The sequence below is a fragment of the Mesoplodon bidens genome (genome assembly GCF_964165515.1).
Source record: "Mesoplodon bidens genome assembly, chromosome: X".
Taxonomy (NCBI): Eukaryota; Metazoa; Chordata; class Mammalia; order Artiodactyla; family Ziphiidae; genus Mesoplodon; species Mesoplodon bidens.
This window is the reverse complement of record NC_138163.1, coordinates 63,307,608-63,319,800: the sequence shown is the minus strand read 5'-3', so window position 1 is coordinate 63,319,800 and position 12,193 is coordinate 63,307,608. Positions and strand designations below refer to the sequence as shown.

The 12,193-nt window shown below is 34.7% G+C and overlaps 2 protein-coding genes across 9 annotated transcripts in view; both read left to right on the top strand.

Moving 5' to 3' along the window:
- Window positions 1–12,193, top strand: part of PCDH11X (protocadherin 11 X-linked) — a gene marked incomplete at both ends in the record, with an annotated part of 701,896 nt that overhangs the window by 27,557 nt on the left and 662,146 nt on the right. The gene's annotated exons all lie outside the window — the stretch shown is intronic.
- LOC308608824 (retinoic acid receptor beta-like) lies at window positions 5,869–7,673 on the top strand (the record flags this gene model as incomplete). Its single annotated transcript, XM_081222156.1, has 2 exons — window positions 5,869–6,154; window positions 6,910–7,673. The coding sequence occupies 2 exons, from the start codon at window positions 5,869–5,871 to the stop codon at window positions 7,671–7,673; spliced, it is 1,050 nt and encodes a 349-aa protein (XP_081078282.1).

Genomic DNA, 12,193 nt, shown 5'->3' with positions numbered 1-12,193 from the left:
AGTCTACTATCATTGATACGGTTTTGCTATACTTCAAAAATATATATCCAAAGGTTGTCAAATTTTTGAGAAATTGTGATTACGTTAAATTATAGTTTGATAATCAAAACATAATTTGAACATCACTTTAATATTCAGGCTTCTTGTCCTTGCTATCATGTGCATGAAAGTAATTGATCATAATTCTATATAAATTATTCATTCTAAACTGTAGTCAATACTTTGTTATTCTATAGTTAATAATCAGATTTAAGTGAACCATACTTTGTTATTCTATAGTTAATAATCAGATTTAAGTGAATCATATCTTTCCCCATTACCTTTTTTCTCCAAAATACTTTAAAAATATTTCCTAGAAATTTTCTACTTCAGCAAATGTATGTCAAGACTCCCAGACTGTACAGCTAAGACTAATGCAAAATGGTAAATCAACTATACTTCAATTTAAAAAAAAGGCTCCCAGAAAACTTCTTTAAATTCCAGAATTATTCATGGGATTGGATAAACACATCTCCATTAGATGTTTTTTCCTGTTATTAGTAAAATCCCCTCTAGTTCTGATCAATGTTGAAGCAGCTTTGTCCTTGGTTTTTATTATATATAGAATATTTTACAAGGAGAAGCATCTTCCCCCTTCTAAGAGGATAGTCAAAGCAAATTGGTGTGTTTATTTAGAATAGTAGGGATTTTTAAAGGGAATTTCAAATTGGACTTTCTAGGTATCACAAACTCAGTGTACTGGGCATCATTGATAAAGAGATTCCTCTTTTAACAATTTATTTTGATGTAGTTACATTCACTTTGAAGATTTTTTGGTAGTTGTACATGTTTCCTTAAACCATTTTTCTTCTAACTATTGGCTTACTGAGGTTGTGAAAACGTACAGAGGCTGTGGATACCGACAATTTTAAGTTCTGCTTTGATTTCCAGAGTGGAAATGTAATATTATACTGGCTTTGGCATATAAGACCTTTACATTAATTCTTAATCAAGATAAAAAAAATATCTTTTACCACATTGCCCAATTATCATCCTTTAATCAAAGTAACTTATTAATGCTACAGAATGTATTTGTGGACATTATAGTTTAGAACTTGATTTTGAGAACATTTTATTCTAAAAATCGTATCAAGATGTGACTTTCCAAATACACAGTATTTTCCTATTATGGTTAAACTTGTATCTCTTTTTGTCCCCCTCATCCCACCCTTTTAAACTAAGACTTGTAGCTGCACGAGGACTGAAAATACCTTTGCTATTTATGACTTTATTTGGTAAACTTTATTTAATGTAGGTATTAAAAAAGGAGGTAAAACTCCCAAAATGTCCTAATTCAAAAGAGAGCGAAAATAAAAACTCCTTTCTACTAACTTTATACTTTGAAGCATTTATTTTATAACGCTTAACTGTCAAGAATTGTCATATGTTTTGCCATCTATGACAGCTCTTTTAGTAGAATAAGGGAAAGGCATTGCTATTATAAGTAAGGGATTTAAGTAGAGCAGCTTTCTGGTAGAGTGACAATAGTGATAATTCTGCTGTCATGCTCTTGTTTTTTCCTGTACTGTCCACTGAGTTATCCATTATTTCTCAATATGATACAAATTAATTAAGATATGTAGTAAGCTGTGGAAAATTTCTTATATTTTGTCATAAACATGTTTACTGACTGTACATCAATAAATCAGTAAGCAATGCATGAAACTCTAAGAATTATAGTATTATGAAAATATCTACAAAACCCTAGGTGTTTAAACCACTGTGTTTTTTCATATGATATTGTCACAGATCAAATATATTCACAATTTTTATTTTAAAAAATAATAAACAATTATTGTTTAACATAATTTAAAAATAACATGTTTAAATTAACAAATGTAAAATAAAGAGTAGGACATTTATTCATATCAGATAAATAGAATAATGTTGTCTATGTATATATAATATTTCCCATAATGTTCAGTTTTTCTTTGTCATCTATAGCTTTAGCTCTTATTGAATAAGAACGTGTCTTGGAACCTGAATCAAAACTTGATTTTAAAATTTTAGTTGGTAACCAAAGATCAAATTTCTCCAGTTCTGTATCAGATGATCTGATCATTAGACACCAATTGGATTCACTTAATTTCAAGTAATACATTTTAAATGTGTGTTGATTATACCACCTATAATTTCAAGCTACTGTGTAAACCTTGGGAGTTTTAAATAGTACTTCCATTGGTCACAAATAGAAATTAGTTTGCTGCTATTCTGGCCTAGCATACAAATAAAGTCAAAAGCTTCTCCTCCTAGAAACATTTAAACCATTTATATTTTCATAAAATTAAGTATTGTTTATTGGTGATCTTAGAGTTTTTAAAAGTACAATTAACTACAAGATAAGATAGTCTATAGGAAAATATGTTTATAGTCGGCTTACTGCCATAGAAAAGTGATGTTTGTACAAATGATTCTAATGCACAGATGTGATTCATTTCTTTCCATTTATATTTCTGAGGCTCTTCTGATTATTTATTTGCTGGATCCTACAAGTATAATTGTAGTTATATTGATTTCAGAGTAAAACTTCGCCTTTGAATACAATTTAGTCTTTTCCTTTTAGGATCATAATTCTGTGTGTTGGCCCAGGGTTTCTTGACCTTGGCACTATTGATATTTGGAGCTGGATAATTCCCCCTTGTGAGATGGGGTAGGACAGGACGGGGGCTGTCCTGTGCATTGTAGGAAGTTTATTAGTATACCTGGCCTCTACCCACTAAGTCCCCGTGGCACCCTCCTGCTTAGATGTGACAACCAAAAATACTTCCAGAGTTTGCTAAATATCCCCTGTGGGGGAGAGGGGGTTGGAATTTCCTTAGCAGAGAACTACTGCTTTAGCCCAACCTTGCACAGCCTAGTGTAGTAGGAGCAGATTTTGTTATTTTTAGTAACTCCAAGGACAAGTCAGGGTGTTTTGAACACTTTCCCAAACCTTCAAATGATGAGCATTTCCAGATGAGAGAATACTTCACAAATATTTAAACAATAAATGTAATGTGAACAGTTTCTTAAACCTTAGGAGTCATAAGTGGAAAAGTATTAGCACGTAAAAAAGTATTAACACCGGGCTTCCCTGGTGGCGCAGTGGTTGAGAGTCTGCCTGCTAATGCAGGAAACACGGGTTCAAGCCCTGGTCTGGGAGGATCCCACATGCCGCGGAACAACTAGTCCCGTGAGCCACAACTACTGAGCCTGCGCATCTGGAACCTGTGCTCTGCAACAAGAGAGGCCACGATAGTGAGAGGCTCGTGCACTGTGATGAAGAGTGGCCCCCACTTGCCACAACTAGAGAAAGCCCTTGCACAGAAACGAAGACCTAACACAGCAAAAATAAATAAATTAATTAATAAACTCTTACCCCCAACATAAAAAAAAAAAGAAAGTAACTTCTACAGTGAAAATTAATTATAATATTTTGGAAATTATAAAAAGCATTATTACTTCATAAAATCTCTATCAAAGGTGCTAATACTTTTTTTGGGGGGTAGGAGTTTATTAATTAATTAATCAATTATTTCTGTGTTGGGTCTTCGTTTCTGTATGACGGCTTTCTCTAGTTGTGGCAAGCGGGGGCCACTCTTCATCACAGTGTGCGTGCCTCTCACTATAGCGGCCTCTCTTGTTGCGGAGCACAGGCTCCAGACGCGCAGGCTCAGTAGTTGTGGCTCACGGGCCCAGTTGCTCCGTGGCATGTGGGATCCTCTCAGCCCAGGGCTCGAACCCATGTCCCCTGCATTAGCAGGCAGATTCTCAACCACTGCACCACCAGGGAAGCCCAGAAGTTACTTTCTTATCTATGTAACTGAAGGGGAACATTATGCTAAATGATAGAGCCAAGTAACTTGAGAGATGGTTTTCTTCTAATTTCAGATAGGATAAACAATTCATTAATCGCACAAAAGTATTTCAATACTTATTCTATTTTATTATATATCAAGAAAATACACTTATTAACACTAACAAAATATTAACTTATGCAATGAATCCACTCTATAAATTGAATATTTATATGAAACAAATATGTGTCCTTTGCCAAATTAATTTCCAATCTTAGAATAAAAATTAGAAGGATAAAATTAATATGTATGAGTATTTTTGTTTGTAAAATGTTATAAATTGTGGGAACTCAGCAGGTAAAGAAAGGTTTATTCTTTTCAGTAGTAAAATCATTATTTTTTTAAATTTGATTTCATGGTTGTGTAAAAATTATTAGTTAAAATAGTTAAATGCTAATGTTAAAATAGTAAACTTTGAAAAAAATCTATTTGCTACTCTCAAGGATAAGAAATGATAAAAATTAATATCTTCTAGCATTAGACAAATTAAGAACTGTTTGAAGATACAGTATATGAATGTAACACAGTTTGCCTTATATTATAACACTAGTATGGCTATCTTGATAAAAGAAGCATTTATTAAGCCAATGTCTTTACTAATGGGTTTATTTATGATCAATTGTTTTTAGCTCTTAAATTTTATATTTTTTTCTTTTAGTATTGTGAGGCATGAAAATATATTTTGACCGTATGCCTACAATAATTTTATCTAAACTGCTATATTCGTCATTGAAAATGTCTACACTTTAATGTGTGAAACTGGGACCAATTTAGTTAATTTTGTCATTGGCTGTGTCTGTAAAGGACTGATTAACTTAATAAGACTGGAAGTTTCAGTTGTTTCATTGATTGACATAGTTGCTAGATGGCATGGCATAAAAATATTGGTTCTGCCTTTCAAGGCATAACCTTAATTAATTTTGGAGAACTTTTATAAACATTACTATTCTCTGGATGGAGTTTAGATATTATAGTGTATTGATACCCTGATTAAAAAGTGTGATTCAGTGCACCTGAGGGGAAAAAAATTACTAGTAGTTTGAAAATACCATTGTTTCTCCTGATTCACAATGATCCCAGACATAATTTAAATCACTCATGGAATCAGTGTCATGGGGCGTAGTATTTGCTGATATTAAATATGTCTAGTAAATTTGAGTAGGCTAAGACTCCTTAAATATATAAATATAGTTATGCTTATAGAACACTGATGGCTTTTTGCCTATGGAGGGGCTTCTTTAAGAAGAAGACGTGGTTTTTTATTGGAAAGTAGTGGCAAAAATATTTTTGTCATCTACTATGCTGATAATTAATTTATATAGCAATAGCTTATGTATTTAATAGATATTAAAATTTATTTTGACTTTGTTGGTTCCTTGTGTTTCTGTAAGAGATACCTGTCTTGGCCTGTGGAACTGATAGTGCCAGTTATACAGAAGAGGTAGTACCGTCAGAGGAGGAAAATTACTACAACAATCATGGTAATGAATATGATGAGGATAATGGCAATAATGATGATACTGTTGATGATGAAAATCATGAATTTTCTAATGATAATCACTTATTTGATGATATTAAAAATGCTACTCATGAATTGTTTAACATCAGAGAAATTTGGGCTTCATGTTTCCATCTTGCTAAAAACATGGTCAATAATGAAGAATCAGAAATGATCTCAGAGGACATGGTACTTCCTTCTAAAATAGAATCAGAAAAACACTTAAGCAAATGGGGATGAGTTCCTCCTCCCCTTAAATTAAAACAGGAAAGGCTAGGTAAGAGGTAAGGTCCTCTTAATGTCTCAAGATATATCCCATACAGTCAGTACCAACTGGGTAAGCCTTGGATTATGAAAATAACTCTGCCTATACATGGCCTCACCTGGAGCTTTCTCTGATTCTGTGGCATGTCTGGGCATGATCTAATATTGTCTGCCCTGATTTTTTTCTCTCTCTAATTATCTCTTAATCCAGAGGTGTGTCAAAACTACCCCATGGCCTCCATTCCTTTCCCAGTCTTAACCCACAAAGAAGAATGTGCATTTGAGTTAAAGTCTGAACTGCAGAAAACCATGTCTAAGGTTGCCAATCCTCCGCTTCCATTAGGGGAAAAAATTATACTCTTTGGTCTGTCTGAAATGTGCACGGGAAAAAAAAGACCCAGGTTTGCTGCCCTTCTCAGGCCATCCTCCAACAAACCCTGCCCCCACCTCCATGATGATCTGCCTCAACTGTTGGGCTACAACCTACCTCTCAAAAACCAGATCACTGAAAAATCTGGTACTTTCATTAACAAATGTGAACAATGTTTTAGTGACTAACAACACAAACAAAAGATATATATATATATATATATATATATCATCCACAAGATTTGTCCGTTCATCCATTGATAGCGTTAGCATTAATGACTTGCAATTATTCAGCAAAGCCTCGATTAGAATGAACCATCTCTTATTAGTCACTGCCCATTTGAAACTCCATTCCCCACAGAGCAAAGGATTTGAGCTATTCTTGCAATGATTACCCATTTCCAAGAGAATGTAATCTTTGGACAACTTTGTCCTTTACTTCTCTCAAGAAAATTTTCCACCATCTTTATCACGACATCTAGTTAATCAGTATTCAGACACCCTGACACAGAGAAGAAATGGCCTTCCCATATGATATAGAAACTGAAATCCTTTTTTGGAGTAACGGAGATCTCTGGGCTTTGGGGATTAAGTAGGACATTAGTAGAATGAATCAGATTTTGTTTTCTGTTTCATTTATATATGTCTCATATTTAGTCATTTGTTTAAGATTTTCCCTTTTTTTCTGAAAGTCAAAACCTGGCTTTTCAAAACTAAGTGAAGAATAGACTGAAAAAATTGGAAACTTGATGAATGGATTTGTTTCAATATCCATCTGTTCTCATGGATATAACCACTCTGATATCTTCAATTAAATCTCCTTGAGAGGAGGCATCCCGGGCGGGGGTCGTAGCAGCCGCTGATTAGGGTGGGCATTTCCTCCCACTCGGTCATGACGCACAGGTTGGGCACATGCGAGGATCAGGGAAAGGAATTCCAGTGCTGACCATCGAGTCCGACTGGACCTGGGCCTCTGGGACAAATTCAGTGAACTGGCCAAGTGCATTATTAAGATCATGGAGTTTGCTAAACGTCTACCAGGCTTCACCAGCTTGACCATTGCAGACCAAATCACCCTGCTGAAGGCAGCCTGTTTGGACATCCTGATTCTGAGAATCTGCACCAGGTACACCCCAGAGCAAGACACCATGCCGTTTTCGGATGGCCTGACCCTGAATCGAACCCAGATGCACAATGCAGGGATCAGACCCCTGACCGACCTCTTATTCACCTTCGCCAGCCAGCTCCTACATCTGGAGACAGACGACATGGAGACAGTCCTTCTCAGTGCCATCTGCTTGATCTGTGGAGACCGCCAGGACCGTGAGGAACCAACAAAAGTAGATAAGCTACAAGAACTATTGCTGGAAGCACTACAAGTTTATATCAGAAAGAGACGATCCAGCAAGCCTCACATGTTTCCAAAGATCCTCATGAAAACCACAGATCTCCGCAGCATCAGTGCTAAAGGTGCAGAAAGTGTAATTACATTGAAAACGGAAATTCCTGGCTCAATGCCCCCTCTAATTCAGGAAATGCTGGAGAATTCTGAAGGACATGAACCCTTGACCTCAAGCTCAAGTGGGAACACAGCAGAGCACATTCCCAGCACCTCGCCCAGCTCGGTGGAGAACTGTGGTGTCAGTCAGTCACTACTGCTGCAATAAGACACTTTCTAGATACTTCAGACATTCCCCAGTACCTTCACTCCTGGGATTTAAAATGCAAGGAAAATACATTTTTAACCTCTGCTTAGTTTTTGGACTGAAAATATATTCAAACTCAAGAAGGACCAAGAAGTTTTCATATGTATCAATATATACCCCTCACTGTCTAACTTACCTAGAAGTACAAACTTTTTTAATTATAAAAATCAGCCATTTCATGCAACCCAAAACCAGTTAAAAACTTCTATTCTCCTCTTTGAACACTCAAGATTGCATGGCAAAGACCCAGTCAAAATTATTTCCCCCTGGTTAAGTTTCTGAAGACTCTGCACATACAGAAGTATGGCTCTGTTCTTTCTCTCCTGTACGTTTGGTGCTTTCCTTTTGTCTTGCCTACTCCAAATAACCAAGACACCAAGGTTATGGAACAGATTACTTACATGTCCAGTTAAGAAAGGGTCAAAAAGATAACTGTCTTGCTTTCACAGATCAAGACATCAAGGTAAGGAAATGGGACTGTTGTACATTGTGGCAAGATAAGGCTAAAGATGTTCTACTTTAGCAAGTATAGAGGCTTGTCCTTGCTCTCTGGATGCTCTCAGATCGCATATTTTCTTTCATGTTGCCCAGTGAAGTATACAACAAATTCACTGTACTAGCAGAAGAGAATTCTGTTATAGTGTAACTGCCAGTTCAGGTATCAAATGCCATTTGTTCAATTGTTGATGTCGCTAAATTAAAAGTGGTTTATTACTTGTTTAATGACATAACTACACAATTTTTTAAAGGTACATTTTTACAGTAATGATAGCCTCCAAAGCAGAAACACTTTTCCGTGTTAATAAAAGCTTTTGTATACCTCTTCACAAGCCATTAGGGATGTTTCATGGGATAATGATGGGCTAGTCTACCACCTGCACCATGTAACTCTGTATCCTTCCTGATTCCTGCTTGATACTGGAGGGGTTTCCATTGCCTCCCAAAGTCACAGGCAGAGAATCTGCGTCCTCTGGCCTGATTCAATCACTGTGAAGCAGAGTGGAGGCTGGGGTGGAGTGGTTAACAGATACAAGTGTCAGTTTCTTAGTTCTCATTTAAGCACTAGTGGAATGTTTTATTTTATTTTTTGATATATTATCAAGTCTGTGATGTACTTTCTCTGGCTCTGTTTGTACATTGAAATTGTTTAACAATGCTTTCTATGTTCATATACTGTTTATCTTTTTCCATGGAGTCTCCTGGCAAAGAATAAAATATATTTATTTTAAAGGTGAAAAAAAAATCTCCTTTGTTCCAGCACATAACATTATGAATTTAAGTTAACACTTTAAAACATTTCAATCTGAATGCTTATTCCAAATAATATAACCAAGTAGTTTGATTATTCGCCTAGTTGGAGGACACAGAATAGTGACAATGACACATGGCCATAAAAAAGGAAATAGATAGATTTATCATACATCACCACAAAAAATCCTTTAAGACAGAAGTTAGTATCAAGACACTATCATTTTCAGTGACCTTCCCGAGTACATACTCTTTTCTCAAAGAGGTAAAAACAAACAAGCCGTTCCTAATGTTGAAATCTGATGAAACAGAGAAAAAAAAAAGTCAATGGAAGGAATTACTTTTCTTGGGACTAACATAAAAAAAAAAAGAACCATATGCTACAATATCATTATTCTATTAAATAGTCTTTGCTAAATATCAAGTAGATAAAATAAACGTATGATATCTTAAATCTTGTGCATGGTTTTGCCAAGATTAACATCAGTGCTGTTAATATTTTAATGTAAATTCTTTCTTTCCAAAAATAGTTGATACTTTCTTAAATACATGACTTTCCTTTCTGTAATATAACTTTAAAGTAGGTAGGGACTTGGTGACTTCAAGGTTATTGTCAAATATGTGACTAACGGCTCAGGTCATTTTACATGTAATCCATTTTTTATTGTATTTCCCTTGACAGTGCTACAAATGAATGCTGAAAGAAATGTTCTTGAAATAGTGCATAGAATCTAAATGACATCACAATGTTGAATATTTCAGAAAGAGTTGCAATCCTTTTCAGTAGTTCTAGGCAGCCTATAGCAAACCAATGAACTTTTAATGGAATTAAAGTAAATTTATTATAGTACCAATTATATTTGTATTAAGAATATCAAATTTATTTCCCTATTGTTTTCCAAAATAGCCATATCTCTGTGGTTTTATCCATTTGAAACTATGCAAACTCATAAACACTGGCATTTCTCTGGCCCAAAGTTGTAACAATAAGAGTAAGAAAAAAAAGAAAAAAAAATTAAAAGTCAGGTTGGTTCTTGATAAATCAAGCAGTGGTAAAGCTCAGAAATAAATTTTTAGTCTTTCCCTCAGCATTCCTCGATCTACAGAGTAAACAGCTTTTATGTAAGCAGTTTTAGAATCCAATCTCTTTGGAACTATTTTTAGTACTTACTGGCACTCTATGCATTTTCTGGGCAACTGTACTAGATTTATAGCTGTGGAACTGCTGTGTTATTTATTCCCTTCCAATAGGCAACGAAGTGGTGTCTTGCACATGCATATGTCAAAAATGCTAAAGTTTAATACAATGGTTCAGCTAATTCTTTCACAGAACGATAGGCAAAAAAAATAGCTTTTAATTCGGCAAGGAATATTCTTTATTCATTTTTTTTTGAAAAGCAAAAATACTTCTCTTGGGAATTTCATATCCAACACCAACTTTCTTTTCCTTAATTTTAAAAATCCCTACAAAGAATTAAAGTCTCAGATGAGCTTAATAACATCTCACTTATTTCAGCGGTTTTTGTCCTAGATTTGCAAACTCATCTTATTTTTGAATTTAGGAAGAAATGCCACTCACAAATGAAATTAAGTCTTTTGAATTACATGAGGTTATTAGAAAGTCCAATTTTTTTTCTTAACCTGAACTGGAATTGACAATTTTGTGTACGTGAGATCAAACTAGTTTAAGACACCAGGATCCCAAATCAACATATAATGTGTTGCATTCAATTCATATAGTATGTTATTTTCTTCTCTGAGTTTTTGTTGTCTCTTTTCTTGTTTGTACCTGTGGGTGTTTGACAGATGTAGGGTTTTGTATTTTGTAAGTACACAGGCAACTTACCAAACTAAGTACTTGTCATTATTTCTTCCAAAAATAAAGGTTTACAACTAGGCTATAAATTTTTACCAGAGATTGACACTGTAGCTTATTATATCCCTAACAGAAAAAAAAAAGTTGTTTTATAAAATAATCCTGAAATTGTTTTCTGGACAAATTAATTTAAGCAAAAGAAAAAAAGCAACCTGAGTCAACAATTACAGTATATTCCTATTCAAGCACAGACTGAAAATTAAAAACAAGAACAACCAAACATTGCTCTTTCTCTTTTTTTTCTTTTAAAATAGGAATTATCTTTTTAATTCATGCATTTATTCATCTAACAAACGATTATTTAATGTGTTCGTATATGCTGGGTGCTATGTCCTTAGAGATTATACATATAAACGAAGCTTGATGCCATTTTATCCTACACTCACATTCATTAATGTAATAGAGGCTTAAGTAAATTACTGAGAGAGACACACAGATGAGTGATACTTCTCTCACCAAAGGATGACCATTTGGGAGAGATAGCAAAGGATTTTCTCAAGATTTTTTCCCTATAAACAAGGTGGAAATAATTCTAAGTAAGTTTGCAATTCAGGATACTACAATTATCCCAAAGCTCTAACTTTTTTTTTTCGTATATAGGACATATCTACAGTAAAGTTAGCAAGGTGATGAATTAAGAAGCCATATATCTTTATTTCCCCTTTTCATCTTTCCCATTGTTTTCATGTCATGGTCTAACATATGGCAAAGAGATTCAGGATTTTTCATGGTTCATATGGATTTGAATGTCAGTTGAGCTAATGACATGGGGTAGAACTAATGTTGGATCCATGTGTTCGTCATTCTTTATTCCTGAAGGACACAAGACAGAGGAACAGCCTTGGAATAGTCATTCATTAAAGATAGTAAGCTCATGTTGGTACCACAATTTAGCATCAGACTTAGATATCTGTCCAAAACTTTGTTGAAAAGTATTTATGTCTTATATGTAGGCAACTCCTTTTCAAATTACAGGGATAATATGAAATGTATGTATTATATATTTTATTTTTTTATTTTTAAGACACTTTTATTGGAGTATAATTGCTTTACAATGATGTGTTAATTTCTGCCTTAGAAAAAAGTGAATCAGTTATACATATACATATATCCCCATATCACTTCACTCTTGTCTCCCTCCCTCCCACACTCCCTATCCCACCCTTCTAACTGCTCACAAAGCACCTAGCTGATCTCCCTGTGCTATGCGACTGATTCCCACTAGCTATCTATTTTACATTTGGTAGTGTATATATGTCCATATATAAACTAGCACTCTCTCACTTTATCCCAGCTTACACTTCCTCATCCCCATGCCCTCAAGCTCATTCTCTAGAACGTCTGTGTCCTTATTCCT